Here is a 16,330-nt window from a genome sequence, read left to right on the forward strand (position 1 = left end):
AATCAGCGCAGGCCCATATGTTCAATTAGAGATTTGAATTGCTGTCTGTTTTGAGCAGAGATATTGAAATGAACTGGCAGCTTTTGTCAGTCAAAATCTCTTGTAAAATGAAACAAGTAAAATAGAAAAAGAAAAAAGGTCTGATTGAATCTTATGCTTTTCGGATCTAGAACTTCTGCATTGACAGACTGACCAGTCCACTATTATTAAAAATTTGTTGAGCCTAACTACATATTCCAAAATACTTGAACTAATCTTGAATACTTGTCACTATGCTATCTTATATGAGACTATTGGAAATGTGTCGTTGAACTTCATAAAAAGTTACTTATTTTATCTCATGTATTGCTAGCTTCCATAGCTTAAATCTACATAAATCTAGTTATGCCTCTCAGAGATATTTCACATTGAACTAGAAAATGTTATGCGGAAAAATTGCAACCAATTGAACTAAATAATTATCCAATAAAAAGTGTAAAATTACCTGTGAATTTTTATTTAAAAACAGTGACAAAAACCAAAATGTTAAATAGTTTTATACACAGCAAGAATAATGGACAAACACACAAATAAACTAGTGTATGCCTCGTACCATGATATTCATTGGAGGTTGAAGAGATATTTCGTCCATAAAGAAGGTTGCTGTCGGATTATATATACAACAGCTGGATACAAAATTCTCGAATGTAGAGCATGAGCAAGACATTCACAGTGTGGCTCTCAAGAACTGGACGACGAAATAGATAACAGCCAGGAAAAGAGCAATCTGGTAAGCATCTCTTTGTAGGCCGTCATCTCTTTGAAAGAACTGAATCAAGCAAAACAGGAAGGAATCATGTCATTGTCTAAAACAATGTGATAAAACCTAGATACTATATAACAATGGTCAGTGTGGTACATACATGAACAAAGAGAAGAAAGAGATAAATATATGGAATTTTTTTATATATAGTTGCAAGATTTTAGAACTAAGCATTCATGACCATCCTGCGCAGCATTAACCAACCATTTTAAACAATAATAGTTATTTGTATGGTAAGTTTAAAAACAATTCACTTTTGAGATGTAAACGGAAAGACTTGCAGAAATCATCTTTGTTGCACATTTAATAACGATAATAATTAATGCAGAAAACATAAAAGGAGCATGTCATTTACAAACTATATAAATTCCTGCATTACTTGTGAGTAGCAGGAGAGTGTTTGGTTACCAGCAAAAACTGTGTTTCCATCTACTGAAGAAACATGATGGATCTTTCCATAGATTAATATTTTCACAGAAGCTCATGATATGAAGGAAACGGCAGAAACATAAATTAACAGCTAGATTACTAATGTACACATTGCCACACAAGAAAATATACAAAACAACACTTTCCTACCTTTGTAGGATCTCCAGATGGGTCTGGATATATATCCAAATTTTCTTTTCTTGTCGAGAAATTGGTAGCCGTGCTTTTAACAGCATCAATTGTATCTTTGCCAGCCTCGATAGTAGAGAAAAGCCGCCTAGAAAACCAAAAGTAGGCCTGAACAATGATAGATGATGCAGACAAGTCCCATGATTCCACATGTTCAACTACTTGGCCACTTATCTGGTTCAAGATGAATTTGGAGTCCACCAGAAGTGTCAAGTCTCCTCCAATGCTTGCAACGACAGGATTTTTAGGTTTTCCTCTGAGTGTCCATTTGATGATCAATTCGCTTGTTGACAGCATTCCCATCTCCTGCACTGTCTGACACGTAGCAACAGAAAATATTGAATCGTGTCAACTAGAAAGGCATCGACAGCGCAAACAGGAGAAGAAAGAAGAGGTATGAACTCCTACCACTGTGGGGTTTTCCAGTGCATTAGTGACCCATAAAGGTCTCTTGTACTTTTCTCGTCCAGTGAATGTCCTAAGCGGATCCTGCATTAACAAGAATTCAGTTGTCCGGTAAATAGAGTTATACGTATATGAACACATAAGGCAAATAGACAAAATCCAGTGCATGTTATTGTCGGCATAGACAATGTAAAGTCCTTCAATATAGGATTCTTGTACACTTGAAACTGGTATTCGTGTGTTAACAATTTAATTACAAATTCCTTACATCTGAAAAATGACTCTATACTTCAGTATGTGAGGAAACTCTGAAGCAATTAGTATGCAGTTAAGACCCATTTGGATCAAATAATACTCGTTTTTCATTGCTTAGGAATGTAGTGAAGTATGGAGGTTGTCAGATATTAACTCTTAACAGATGTTTCCTCAACAGATGTAATTGATACACCAAACAGAAAGCAGAATCTGATGACAGAAAAGCAAACTGGTACATTAACCACATAGTGGGCATCCATCACGAAATACATAGTATAAACGATTAATTTAGAATCGCCAAACAACAGGAATCAAGTATAACAACACCACATATATCTATGCATAGTGAGGTACCTTGTACTTCACTGAAATTGAAAAACATCCCAAGGCACGGTTGTCGTCGCGCAGTTCCAATATATCCCTTACAATTTGCCTCGCTGTTGATTCCACGGCAGGGCTACTAATGCATTCAAAATCATTGCAAAGCTCCCCAAAATCCAGGGCATCTACTAACTGGTCAGATTCAGACCGATCAACCATCTGATCAGCAGATGTTTCAACTTGTTTTGAATCATCAACAACTGTATGATGGGGTGTCAATGAAACATCAGCTACTTACGAAGTGTAAAACAATGAAAATAACATGAGATGACAAAAAAAAAGGTTATGGTCAGATAATGACCTGAAACCTGAAGGCTTAAGCTGATTGGCAAAAGAAATAAAAATAAACTAAACACATTATATACATGTCAAAATTCCTACTTCTATCCAATGTAGGATTAATATTAGTGCTTTGCGCTACTAGCACGTGTTATGAATTCAAACCCATAGGTAGGCGGAAGCGGCGCATCCTCAAATTAATGGGTGTATGTTTCGGCGCTACTTTAAAGAGCTTGGGCAAACTTAAAAACTTACCGCGCAAAGGTAAGAGGTGGAGGGAGAAGAGCCGCGGGGTAGAGCTCCCCGAAGGGCAGGAGAGGCGGGGGTGACGGCGGGGGGAGGAGGGAGAGCGCCGCCGATAGAAGGCAGAGGAGTGGGTGGTGGAGGAGGAGGAGGTGGGGGCGCAGGTTAGGGCGCTCATGGTGATGGCCGCCCATCCTCATCCTGCAGGCGGAAGAGGGAAAGGAATGAAAGGCGGCCGTTTCGACCGTTGCGGATAAGGCGGCATCCACCAACCGCTCGTTCTTCCGTTTCCCTGCTGGTGGCCCCTCACTCCCTCCCACCCACTACTGGGACCCACCCGCTCGTTCTCCCATTTTTATAATTCTATTCTTTATTTTACTGCAACAAACAGCCCAGTAATTACTTTTTCAAACCTGGTAAAATTGCTTATAAAACATTTCACCAAACAACCAACCTGGTTCCGAAATTTCAATGCCCTCTAACGGTGACAGAATCAAACACCATCTCAGCATCCTCTCCGCCATCCTCGTCTCCTCTCTTTCCGACTCTCATCTCGACCAAATCCACGCCCACATCCTCCGCCATTACCACCACCGTTGGCACCAGCATCTCCTTCGTGGCCTCTTCAACAGCGCCATTCGCTCCCTCTCCCCCTCCGCAGCCGCGCTCCGCCTCTTCCGCCTCATGTCCCGCGCGTCCCTCGCACCCAATCGCTTCACCCTCCCCTTCCTCCTCAACTCCGCCGCGGCCCCTCCAAACCTCGCCCTCGGCTCGGCGCTCCACGCCCTCGCCCTCCGCTCCGCGCTCCTCCCCGTCCTCCCCGTCGCCAACGCCCTCGTTGCCATGTACGCCAAGTGCAGCGCCCTCCCCCTCGCGCGCCGCGCCTTCCACGACGTCCCCCTTAAGGACGTTGTCACCTTCAACTCCCTCCTCGGCGCCCACGCCCGCCTCGGGGCCGACATGCCAGCCGCCCGGGCCCTGTTCGACGAAATGCCCGAGAGAAACGTGATCTCGTGGAACGCTATGGTCGTCGGTTACGCGAACGCCGGGAACTTGGCGTCCGCAAGGTCGGCCTTCAATCGCATGCCCGTCCGGAATTCCGTCTCTTGGTCTGCGATCATCGTAGCCTACTGCAGGATCGGCTCTGTGGACGTCGCTCGTTCACTGTTCGATGATATGCCGGAGAAGAATTTGATCGCGTGGACCGCGATGATAAACGGGTATTCCCAGTGCGGCAAGCCGAAGGAGGCGCTTGCATTCTTCCACGAGATGGAGGCTGCGGGGATCGAGCCGGATGCGGCTACTATGGTCGGCGTCATTTCTGCGGCCGCTCAACTGGGGAGCGTGGAATTGGCCGACTGGGTTGGCGCCTATGTCAACCGGAAAAGGATTGAGAGGAACGAGCGCGTGCTCACTGCGCTCGTGGACATGCACGCCAAATGCGGCAACGTCGATAAGGCCTTTTGCCTTTTTGAGGAGATTCATTCTCCTGACGCGTACTCGTACACTGCTCTCATTAACGGGCTTGCGTCGCACGGGCATGCGAAGAAGGCGCTTGCGGTGTTCGACAGAATGCTAGCCTTGGCCGTCAAGCCGGACCCGATCACGTTTATTGGCGTTCTCAGTGCTTGTAGCCATGCCGGGCTTGTAGAGAAAGGGTGGGAATATTGGGTAGGGATGGTGCAGGACTACGGGATGGACCGCGGGCCTGACCACTATGGTTGCATGATCGACATGCTCGGACGTGCCGGGAGGCTTGAAGAAGCCCATGAAATGGTGCAAAAGATGCCGTCGGGCCCTCATGCTGGAGCTCTCGGGGCGCTGCTGGCAGCTTGTAGGAGTTACAACAATGCTGAGATTGCGGAGAGTGTTGCAAATCAGCTGTTTGAATTAGAACCTGACAATACTGCAAACTATATACTGCTTTCGAGTATTTATGCATCGCGAGGACAGTGGGAGGATGCTGCAAGGGTAAGAAGAATGATGAGGTCGAGGATTCCATCTAAATTTCCAGGTTACAGTTGGGTCGAGGACCGGCCAAGAGAGTATAATTGATCGATGATGCTGATGATGAAGAGCTAACAAACATTCAAAAATTTAACCAACTAAGATGAGAGATAATTTTGTGCAGTTGAAAGTCTCAGGCGCACTATGGAATCTCACTAATTTCACTACCAATAAGGTTGGAAAGTAAAATTAAAATTTTTGAGTACTTGGATAGTTGATTCAAGATGTCATTGTTCAGGTAAATTCTATATTGTTTTTACCTTTATATTATCATAGTGCAATGTAATCAATGCTGATTAGTTTCTGGTGTAACAGGACTTTCAAATGAGCTTGCAGAGCTTGGAGATGTAGAAATTAAGAGCTAATCTGGAAACTGAATTGAAGCAGAGGGGCTTGTACAATAATGCGAAGACCAATCTAGAAAAAGTGGTTAAGCACTCTCTAAAGCCAGTTAATCGGGTGATTTTCTTTGCTCATGTTTGAGTTTTTTATTTTCTCTGAATGCAATGTATGGTGTACTCAAATTTAATGTGTTCTAATACGATGTTATTCATTTTCTTACAGAAATCTTGAGACCTAGATGATTTTGATGAGGAGAAGCAGATCAGAATAGGGCAACCAATTTAAGTCTCTCAACTGATCACGACTAAAACAAGCAAACCTCAGGTATGGTAAGCTTCAACTTAACATGTACGACTGGGCTTACCAACGATTAAAGTGCCAACTGGTATGGCCCATACCATATTGTGCTGCTTGTCTCTAGGCACGTGACACTGTTATGGGATCCAGTATGCCTAGTAGATCCTCTTTAACTTGTTCTTGGAAGATTAAATACAAAATTGGGAAGAAATTGATTGGTAGATCTGATAGATCTACTGATCAATTGGTCTTTTTATGACAAATGTAGTTGATTTATATTTTTTTAGATGTTTACATTCAAAACATCATCAATCTGCCAATAAGTTCATTAAAAATGATAAAATGGTTGTATATTTTAATAGCAGCCTACCTCTTCATGACAGCAAACTAATGTATGATTCAGTTGGACCATATTTGATCTAAGACTGTGAATCTATCCTGCTTTGGCAAATAATATGTCTCCATTCTTTCTTTTATTTTGAATTATATGCAAGTCGGTTCTTGTTTGTAATCATGTGCTGCAACTCATAATTGTTGTCACTGAAACTCGCATTTTTTTTCTTTTCCATCTGTTTGGTGTTCTTTAGTTTGTTTGATTCGCGAATAATTCGTGAATTATTCGCAGTTTTTTGGAGAAACGAATTAAACAGCCGCATCCGTATTTTTCCGAAAAATTCGAAAAAAAAAGTGTTTTTTTCGTCAAAAATAATTATTCGCGAATAATTTGCAATTCGCGAATGATTTGCCCAAAAAAACAGCGGTCGCGGACTCGTGGCCGCGGGTCGCGTCGTCGCTGCTCTCGTCGCCGAACTCGTCCGTGTCGTCGTCATCGTCCACCTCCGCCGCCCTGGCCGGCGCCGGGATTAAGAGGGCTGCGGCGGCGGATTCCGTCTCGCCCGAGGCCGTCCGCGGAAACGAAATGGCGCGGCGTTGGGAGTGCAGTGATTGCGCGCTGTCCACGAGGCCACTTTGGCCTCATGGACCGCATGAGAGGGAGGTCCACGGTGGACCTCCCTCTCATTATATATATATATATATATATATAGAGAGAGAGAGNATATCATCCATGACAAGATAAAGTCGCATTATAAATGCCATGTTTAATTGCAAGTTGTAGCTTAGCATCTTAATTATGCTTTCTTATATGCGATTTACTCGTTACTATTATTCTTGGGCTTACCCCCTTCTTTTCTTTTGGGGCCTAGTGGAGCAATGAGTTGAGGTCAGTAATTGCCCACTGGGAACTATAAATTATAGTTCTCACGCCCTCTTTTTCTCGATGTTTTTCAGAGCCTTCCACGCAGGGTGAGGCCAGGGATCGCGGGAAGGAAGTTGCTTCGAGCTAGCTTCCTTCGAGGACGAGTTGCTAGGTGGTCTACCTCTCGATATTTACTTTTTTTTTTTTGGCGAGAGGTTGAGGGTTTTGCCAGTGTATAGAGACCACCATTTTTGTACTAGAGACAGATATTGTACTATATATGTTTTCTTTTATTGACTAGCTTTATTTCTTTACCTTGGTGTAGATGATAGAACTTTATTTGCTCTGATATCATTAGTTGCTAGTTATTTCACTTCCTTTATTTGTTCTATCTCCTGCTTTACTTCCGCTTTTATTGTAGACGCCTTATATGTGTAGACATATGGCGGGTCTGGGCACGCTACCGGGAGGGCCTTCGCCGGTCCCGGGGCGTGACAAGAACCAACTCCATGGTTCCTAGTGGGTACAGCCACCCAAGGAAAAAGCTCGACCAACAGGTCCAAGGAGGCACTGCAATCATGTTAATCCAAAAGCATTTACAGATATATATCATCATGTTATTATGCAACTAACAAATAACATGCCTCACAAAATGCAATATGATGATTACGCAAATCCTGTAACTCATGCGAGTAGATTAATTGATTCTACTTCGTATTATTAGCCATTCTTTACTTGTAGCCGTTCCTTACTTTATTAGTTAGTCTTATTCATTAGCCGTTCTTTACTTTATTTCCTTGTCACACTATGCTCATTGGCGATTCTTTCCTAAGGTTACCTTTACCTTAGCCATCTATGCCACTCGACTCGGTCTTCAAGCAATCTGGGATACTATCGATAGCACGAAGCATTTGGTGCTATCAAGTTTTCTGCCGTTAGATTTACCTCTTTTATCATTTTCATCCATTCGATTATACTATTCAACTAACCACCAACTCAACTCTAGGGGGCCCACACATCCTAATAGCTCATCTTTTAATCCAAGGGCAGAAAATTTAATAGCAGCAAGTCATTGGTGCTATTAATAATATTCCAGCCTAGTTCTCTTTCTCTCTATATATATATATAGAGAGAGAGATAGAGAGAGAGTCCGGCTATGGTGCTTGTAAAAGCACTTGGTGCTTGTGAATTTTTTACCGTTAGATCTACGCCTTTAATCATTTTCACCCGTTAGATTATAATATTCAACTAACTAACAACTCAACCCTAGAGGGCCCACATCATCCTAACCGCACATCCCTTAATCCAAGGGTCGAAAACTTACAAGCACCAATCACTTGGTATTTTTAAAAGCATAGGACCTCAATTATATATATATATATATATATATATATATATATATATATATAGAGTAGGGCTACTGTGCTATTAGGAGCACAGCAGCCCTTGTGCTCCTAAGTTCTTAACCGCCCATCAAATTTGATGGGTAGTTAGGGTGAAAGGGAGAAGAGTAATGGGTTATATAAAAGGCATGCATAAGTGCACATCCCTATGCTAATTTGAAATTAGGCTACTTTTTCAAGTCATCTATATCTCTATAACTATACATTATTTCTCCTAAACTTTTGCCACATGGCGAATCCTTCTTCACTCTTGCCTTCCATCTTCCCACTCTCATCTCTACCCAATGTTTCATCTTTCTAACTCCCACCTCTCAAATTAATGTGTTTACATAGTTCCATCTCTACCCAATGAGATGGGACCTAATGCTTTATCTTTCAAGTTATCTATACCTCTATACCTATATATTATTTCTCTTAAACTTTTGCCATATGGCGAATCCTTCTTCACTCTTGCCTTCCATCTTCCCACTCTCATCTCTACCCAATGTTTCATCTTTCTAACTCCCACCTCTCAAATTAATGTGTTTACATAGTTCCATCTCCACCCAATGAGATGGGACCTAATGCTTTATCTTTCTAATTCCTACCTCTCAATTAATGTGTTTATATGGTTCTATCTCCACCCAATGCTTCATCTTTCTAATCCCTACCTCTCAATTANAAGTGCTTGGTGCTTTTACAAGCACCATAGCCGGACTCTATATATATATATATATATATATATATATATAGGCTAAATTACAGAAAACTCCCTTGTAATAACCCGCTTTTTCACTTTCCCTCCCTGATATTTAAAACCTACACTTTGCCTCCCTGTAAAATAAAAAATGTGCACTTCACCCCCTACCGTTAGGGTTCCGTTAAAAAATATATTTTTATGCCGAAAATACCCCTCTGCCATCTCCCTATTGCTTCGCCTCTCTCCGGCTCGCCACCTCGCCGCCTCGCCGCCTAGCCGCCTCGCCGTCCTCCACTGCCTCGCCCTCACCCACATTCCCTTCGCCGTTCTTCGCTGCCTCGCCTTCGCCTTCTTTGCCCTTCTCCTACTGTCGTCCACCTCGGTTTTCTCCTACTGTCGCCGAAATCGAGAGCGGCGAGGGTGCATGAGGAGAAGGGGAGCAGGTGGAGAAGGAAATGGAGAGAAATCGCGGCCGATTGAGGTGGGAATTGCGGCCGAACAAAGGGGCGGCTGAGGAAGATGGGGAAGAAGACGACAATGGCGATGGGCAAAATGGTCATTTTACACACCGTAACCCCCCCTGTGAACATTTTTCATTTTACAAGGGGGCAAAGTGTAGGTTTTTAAATGTCAGGGGGGGAAAGTGAAAAAAGGGATTATTACAGAGGAATTTTCTGTAATTTAGCCATATATATATATATATTATATAATATTATTATATATAATATATTATATATATATATATTATTATAAATATATATTCATTTATTATATATAGTATTTATTTATATAGAAATATTATATATAATATTTTATTTATAAATTTGTAATTATTTATTAATATTTCTAAATATATAACTCTTATATATTATTAATATATGTTTATTATAATTTTAAATATATATATATATATAGTATATTAATTATTATATATTTATTATATAGCCGAATTTTTTATCCCGAATTTTTAATTGATGAATGTCCGTAAAAATCCCGTATCCGAATAATTGCTGAATCCATTTTTTAGCCGTATTTTTCAACGAATTTAAAAAAAATAAAAGATGAATTTTATCCGAATTATACCCGTATCGAATTTTTGCCGATTCCGAATTAACTAACTATGATGATGCCTTATCCAAACGAGACGATATTGGTGAAAGGAGAAGGAAACACGAGCTACGTGTTCTTATAAGAACAAATAAAGTCTTTTGATAATGATGTTAATGACGATGATGCGGCATATGAAGATGGAAAGGTTCAAGAAAAGCACGTGGACACTGGTGCTGAAGTAAAGGATGATGAGACAGTAGATAAGGAGGTCAAGAGACATTGGATTAAAAAACTTGCAACCAAAGAACCATTATATGCAAAATATGTTTTATTAAAAAGTTGAGGCTAAAGGTTTTCTTTTTATCCTCCTCAGTAATAAGGCTTACTGATATTGCCAAAATGTTAGTACGAAGGCCTTTGATTTAAAATAACGGTAACAACAAAAACTCTATCTCAATAGTGGTATTGTAATCATCACAAATGAATGGATGGTTGGATGAATTAAAACGGAGAAGATGAGAGGCTCTCCAGATACATCAGAATAAGCACAAAATCAAGACATTGGAGAAGACCAGATGTTTTCGACGACAGAAATACATTGACATTAAGGACAAAGAAACAGAATACCTCAAGAATGCTCTTGCACGCCTCGATCATTGCTCAAATATTCCACCTCGAGAGCTAGTGCTTTAGTGGTCTTCAGCGACGTCATCGGTTCCGAGCAATCTGTGAAGACCAATTCTCGACTTTCTCGATAAGGAGCTCGCCAACCTAGCTGCCTCCAACGGTCAAGGTGAGAAGGCACCGACATCGGACACTGATCCGAGGGATGGCAGAATTGTGAATAAGAGACAAACGAGCAAGCGCAGGGCAGCCGGACAGTAAGCTGCAGAAGCCGTCCTCCGTTAGGTCCATGCAGCAGAGGCTTAGCTCGACTAGGTGAAGGAAATTGAATTGGGTGGTGGCGGTGTCCGGCAGCCGGCAATTGCTCAACGAGAGGGAGCGTAGGGACTGGCAGGCGAGAAGCGAGGCCGGCACATCTTGTCGACCAGGGATGGAGGGGAACTCCAGTTGAAGAGGATAAGATGTTCTTGAAAAACATCAGAATAATAAGAGAATGCAATTGATTAAGACATTGGAGAAGATAAGAGGTTCTTGAAAACAGTAATACATTTATATTAGTACAAAAAAACAAATTATGAGTATATCTAAAAATGAGAGAATGCAATTGATGAAAGCATTGGAGAAGATAAGAGGTTTTTAAAAATAGTAATACATTTACACTAGTACAAACAAACAAGTTATGAGAATACCCCAAGAACAATTTTGCCCACCTCAAACATTATCGTGTGCATGCTCAAATACCCCAACATCTCGAATTTCGGTGCATTACTAGCCTTCACCAACTTTATCGATTAAGAGCAGTCATCTAAGATTCCGAGCATCCTCAAGTAGCTCTCCCACCCAACTGCCTACAACTGTCAAACTCTGAAGGCTCTGAGACCGGACATGGATCTGAGAGATATGAAAATTGTAAATGAGGGAAAAATTCACAAGCGCGAGGCAGCTGAATAATAAACTGCACAAGTTGCCCTTTGTTAGATCCATGCAGCACGGGGGAAGCCGGTGAAGTACAAAAAATTGAAAGGGTCTACAGCGGGATTCAACAGTCGGCAATTGCTCAACGACAAGAAATTTAAGGATTGACAGGCATAAAGCAAGGCAGGGACATGTTGCCGATCGTGGATGGAGTAATAATACTTGTCTATAGCTGCACAATTTGTCCTTTATTAGATCCATATAGTATGGATTTGATATTAGCTCATAACAAGAATATTAATACTCGCCTATAGATGTATGGAGTAGTATAATTTAAAAAAATAAAAATAAACATTTCATTGTATGTGTAAAAATTTTTTTTGGTGATATTATTGCCAAAATAAAACTACGATAGAACTTGATTATTATTCATTTCTGAAATTAAACCAAACATATATATACTACAAACATATATTTGTAATATATAAATATATGTTTGTAATATATATTACAAATAAATAATATATATATATATATATCATAAATAAATGATTGTAATAAATTTTAAATTTCAAATTTATTAAGTTTTTAATGTTCAAATATTTATTAAATTGTTGGATGGAAAAATAATTACGATTAGTGTCAGGTTAATTCACACTATAAGTCAAGTCAAATAAATAATTGAGAGAAAATTTGGTATCTTGTCACTAGAATACATGTCAGGTTAATTCACATTTATTTATTTATATCTTTTTTATATTTAGAAGTCTTGGCCAAATAACTATTTTTGTCTTATATAAAAGAAGATATACATCCAATAATTCCAATCTTTTGAACTTCGATGTGCTATCAAAATTCACCGGCTTCACCAATTCCAACCAATACACGAAAAGCAATTGTTCAAGATTCGGAATGTTCTCGTTAAACAAATTTTTTGCCTTACTGCATATAACTGTCGAGCTCCGAAGACTTCGAGACAGAACATAGGTCAGATGGATGTAAAAATTGTCAGTAAGGGACAAACTCTTAAGCGTTGCTTAGGTGGACAATATGCTGCACAAGTTGTCCTCTGTTAGGTTTGTTCCTCTTAGATTGAGCTCGGTGAGGTAAAAAAGGTTCAAAGGAGCTTTAGTGGTGTGCGGCAATTGGCAGTTTGTGACGTCTCCTTTTTCAGGGGGTCATACATCTTAGAATTATTGTAGCTCTACCACACTTAGCCTATTGGGTCTAGCCACTACTGAAAATGCAATAGCTTGTTTAACTGCAATTTCATACATTTTTATTTTTGTGTCAAGCTAAATACAAAAGCGGCGAGAGAGATATTCTTTCTATGAAGAAACTACAGTCAAACCCATACCTTTATATTTTTGTCACAAACTAAATATAAGAGTTTTATGGTTCTTGTCATTCTTCCCTTTTTCAAGAAAAATTCCAAATATCCAAAAATGAATTTCTCTAAAGCAAAAGGGAACTCAACTCAACAAGTTATTAATTATGTTTTTCGATCTTCAACTTATACCTCACTTGTTTTTATTATATTGCAGCATGTAAAAGGCATGCATAAGTGCACATCCCTATGCTAATTTGAAATTAGGCTACTTTTTCAAGTCATCTATATCTCTATACCTATACATTATTTCTCTTAAACTTTTGCCACATGGCGAATTCTTCTTCACCCTTGCCTTCCATCTTCCCACTCTCATCTCTACCCAATGTTTCATCTTTCTAACTTCCACCTCTCAAATTAATGTGTTTACATAGTTCCATCTCCACCCAATGAGATGGGACCTAATGCTTTATCTTTCTAATTCTTACCTCTCAATTAATGTGTTTATATGGTTCCATCTCCACCCAATGCTTCATCTTTCTAATCTCCACTTCTCAATTAATGTGTTTATATGGCCAATCATCTAAATAAATTGATTTCACAAGAACAAATGAGTAAAATAAGATTTCTTCATACTTTTTTTTTTATATTGTTTTCTTTTTTCTTTTTTTTTTCTTGGCGCATAAGAAGGGTTCATATTTTGTACTTTTTAAATTCTTTTTCTATTTTTTTAAAGTTGTGTGTGGATTGAAATTAAGGTTTCGGGGATCGCGGTGGGGTGCGGCAGGAGAAAGCGACGATGGATTTGGAGTCAGTGAGGGGAAGAAGCAGCGAGTGTGGGAGGATCTGTACAGGATAGACATGATCGTGACTAAGAAAAAGCTCGACACTAGCAGCGAAGGTGACGTAAAAATCAGGTAAGAAAAAGCTCGACAAATATCGACAACGCGATCAAGGTGTGTATGGGGTAGAAACTCTTTTATTGTTTCTTTCATTGTTGTTATATGTAATTTACTTATTGAAATTATAAATTTTGCTACATCTATATCTATATCTGTTTTATATCTTTTATTTGTATTTATTGAAGTCTCATGTATGTCAAAAAATTTTAAAATTTTTATTTTGTTTATATTTTGTCTTCTATAGCATCATTCTGCCGCAATGTGCGGGTAACTTCACTAGTCATATATTAATTAGCCTATATATAGGTTTTGGAAAAACATGCATGCCTGTGATTCATGCACGCATATACATGAATAATGCATGACTTCGCATCCTAATAGATAAACACATTCACACTAAAAGGATTTTGATAGACATAGCACATTACGAACCAACTTATTTATTGATGCCTCTTTCGTATTTAGAAAACTTGGCCAAATAACTATTTTTATGTCTTATATAAAAGAAGACATATATCCAACAATTCCAATCTTTTGAATTTCGGCATGCTATTGACATTCACCGACTTCACCAATTCCAACCAATACATGAAGAGCAATTATTCAAGATTCGGAGCATCCTCATTAAACAACTTTTTCGGCTTACTGCATGTAACTGTCAAGCTCTGAAGGCTTCGAGACCGAACATAGATTGGAGGGATGTAAAATGTCAGTGAGGGATAAATTCTTAAGCATGGCGTAGCTGGATAATATGTTGCATAAGTTGTCATTGTTAGGTTTGTTCCTCTCATAGTTAGCTCGGTGAGGTGAAAAAAAACGGTGTGCCGCAATTAGCAGTGTGTGACACCCTGTTTTCTAGAGAGTCATCCATCTTAGAATTATTCTAATTCTAGCACACTTAGCTCTTTTAACCTATTGCTCTTAACATGTTGGGTGTAGCCACCTTTGAAAATGCAATAGCCCGGTTAAGAGGTATAGTCTTATTATATCTCATATATACGACTATTCCAAATCTAGTCAAGCTCAAGCATGCTTACGAGTACCAAGCAATATGTGACTTGTCTTACTAAGCTTAGCTAAAGAGTCGTGCTCTCTCCCTTGTATGACTTGGCTTAGTTAATATTAATCTCACACTTCCGGCTGGTGATTGGCTCTGATACTAACTGTGACGCCCTACTTCACAGGGGGTCGCCTATCTTAAAACTACTCTAACTCTAACACATTTAACTCTCTTAATCTCTTGGGTCTAGCTACCACCCAAAATACTATAACTAAGTTAAAATGTTTAGTCCTATTATATCTCATATATAGAACTATTCCAAATCATAGGAGTGTCAGACAGTTACTCAATGATAGAATTTTTAGGGATTTGCAGGCAAATAGCGAAGTCGGAACCTCTCGCAAGCAATAGATAGAGGAGAAGTCCAGGTTGCTGTTGTGGACGCATTTTTGGGCAAGGCTTTGGAACCCGTAGTTAAGGAATGACTCGCGATTGCGGGACTAGATATGGGCAAGGCAGAACTGTTGAATGTGACCGGGGTGTGAGATGAGGATGCAGGTGATGGTGTGGGCATACCAGTCCTTGCCATGCATCCGTGTCGTGAGGGCAGAGGCTGCGGCTCTAAATGGAGTTGTCGAGGAGGAGAAGAGAGGTGCTTTAGAGGTGGCGCTATCAGGAGGAGAGGAGGGCGGTTAGAGTGGCGTCTAGGGTGGGGAGAAGGGAGAGGCTGGTGGAGAGGAGGCAGTTTGTAGGCAGCTGATGTAGTCGATCTTGACAGTTGTGGTGTCTTCGGAGGAGCAATCGCAGTCCGTCCTTCTTGACTTCCTGGCAATGGTCTCTTCTGGCTAAATCAGTTCTTCCAGAACTGGCAGGAAATGTGCAATATTTCTGGCCAAACATTCTTTGAAATAGGAATGTGCTCAAAGGGCCGAGTGAAGAATAATGTTGTGCACTGAAGGCAAGTTGTAAATAGTTCAACCAAATCTTGAGTATCCTGGTTATAAGTAGTGTCTTTTATGTGACAAAGATTTTTTATAGAAATTATAATAAGCCAATCTAATTATGCTATGTATGAATGTATGTAAAGACAACATTAGGGATAAAAAAATAATTTCAGGTAAAAGTTAAAGTATAGAATAATATTTGGTCAGACGGCATGATTTCTCAATAGAATGTCTATTATAGGTAAGACTCTGTTCTAAGAGGGTCAACACTTCCATTAACAGAAGCCAGAGCAGATGGACTCTATTACAAATCTCATCCTGGACTCTATTATAAATCTCATCCAACCATTAAAGTGCACAATCCATTTGTTTAACAAATGCTCAAAAGTTTACAACTGCTTTAGGCATGCATTAGTACATAACATTGCTTGGGAACTAAAATAAGATGTTTTGCAAAAATGTTTAAGGCTATAGCCTGCAGTTTTGAGATGTAGGGTGGAATTCTTTTAATGGAACTTTTGAGGTTAGGGGCCTGTTGGCAAGTTCAAAATAGAAAAAAAAAAAAAAAAAAAAAAAAAAAAGAAGAAGAAGAAAGAAAGTAGCAGAGGACGCCGTCAAATATTGACGCAAATGACTAACTATTTTCACCCTCGATAGAG

The 16,330-nt window shown here is 39.9% G+C and overlaps 2 protein-coding genes across 5 annotated transcripts; one reads left to right on the forward strand and one right to left on the reverse strand.

The window, feature by feature from the left end:
- On the reverse strand, positions 469 to 3,207 carry LOC109709775. Its single transcript, XM_020232096.1, has 5 exons — positions 2,996 to 3,207; positions 2,435 to 2,661; positions 1,829 to 1,909; positions 1,382 to 1,735; positions 469 to 808 (listed from the first exon to the last, which is right to left on the reverse strand). Exons 1-5 carry the CDS (start codon positions 3,159 to 3,161, stop codon positions 707 to 709), a joined length of 930 nt encoding a protein of 309 aa, XP_020087685.1. The 5' UTR covers positions 3,162 to 3,207; the 3' UTR covers positions 469 to 706.
- LOC109709739 (pentatricopeptide repeat-containing protein At3g29230-like) lies at positions 3,295 to 16,242 on the forward strand. Of its 4 annotated transcripts, none has more exons than XM_020232076.1 (5): positions 3,295 to 5,228; positions 5,306 to 5,449; positions 5,555 to 5,656; positions 13,584 to 13,781; positions 15,093 to 16,242. In XM_020232076.1, exon 1 carries the CDS (start codon positions 3,455 to 3,457, stop codon positions 5,036 to 5,038), a length of 1,584 nt encoding a protein of 527 aa, XP_020087665.1. In that variant the 5' UTR covers positions 3,295 to 3,454; the 3' UTR covers positions 5,039 to 5,228; positions 5,306 to 5,449; positions 5,555 to 5,656; positions 13,584 to 13,781; positions 15,093 to 16,242. The 4 variants fall into 4 exon arrangements, with proteins under 4 accessions (XP_020087665.1, XP_020087666.1, XP_020087675.1 ...); XM_020232077.1 differs by having other exon boundaries at positions 15,103 to 16,242; XM_020232086.1 differs by lacking the exon at positions 15,093 to 16,242 and having other exon boundaries at positions 5,555 to 5,661; positions 13,584 to 13,911.

Source organism: Ananas comosus, linkage group 1 (assembly GCF_001540865.1).
Source record: "Ananas comosus cultivar F153 linkage group 1, ASM154086v1, whole genome shotgun sequence".
Lineage (NCBI taxonomy): Eukaryota > Viridiplantae > Streptophyta > Magnoliopsida > Poales > Bromeliaceae > Ananas > Ananas comosus.

Bases quoted from the DNA above. Each gene is read 5' to 3' on its own strand.
- LOC109709739 (XM_020232076.1), top strand. From the start codon at position 3,455: ATGCCCTCTAACGGTGACAGAATCAAACACCATCTCAGCATCCTCTCC.
- LOC109709775 (XM_020232096.1), bottom strand. From the start codon at position 3,161: ATGAGCGCCCTAACCTGCGCCCCCACCTCCTCCTCCTCCACCACCCAC. The intron at 1,910-2,434 runs GTACCTCACTAT...TTGTTAATGCAG, and splicing joins CAATTTCAGTGAAGTACAAG to GATCCGCTTAGGACATTCAC. The intron at 1,736-1,828 runs GTAGGAGTTCAT...GCTACGTGTCAG, and splicing joins CACTGGAAAACCCCACAGTG to ACAGTGCAGGAGATGGGAAT.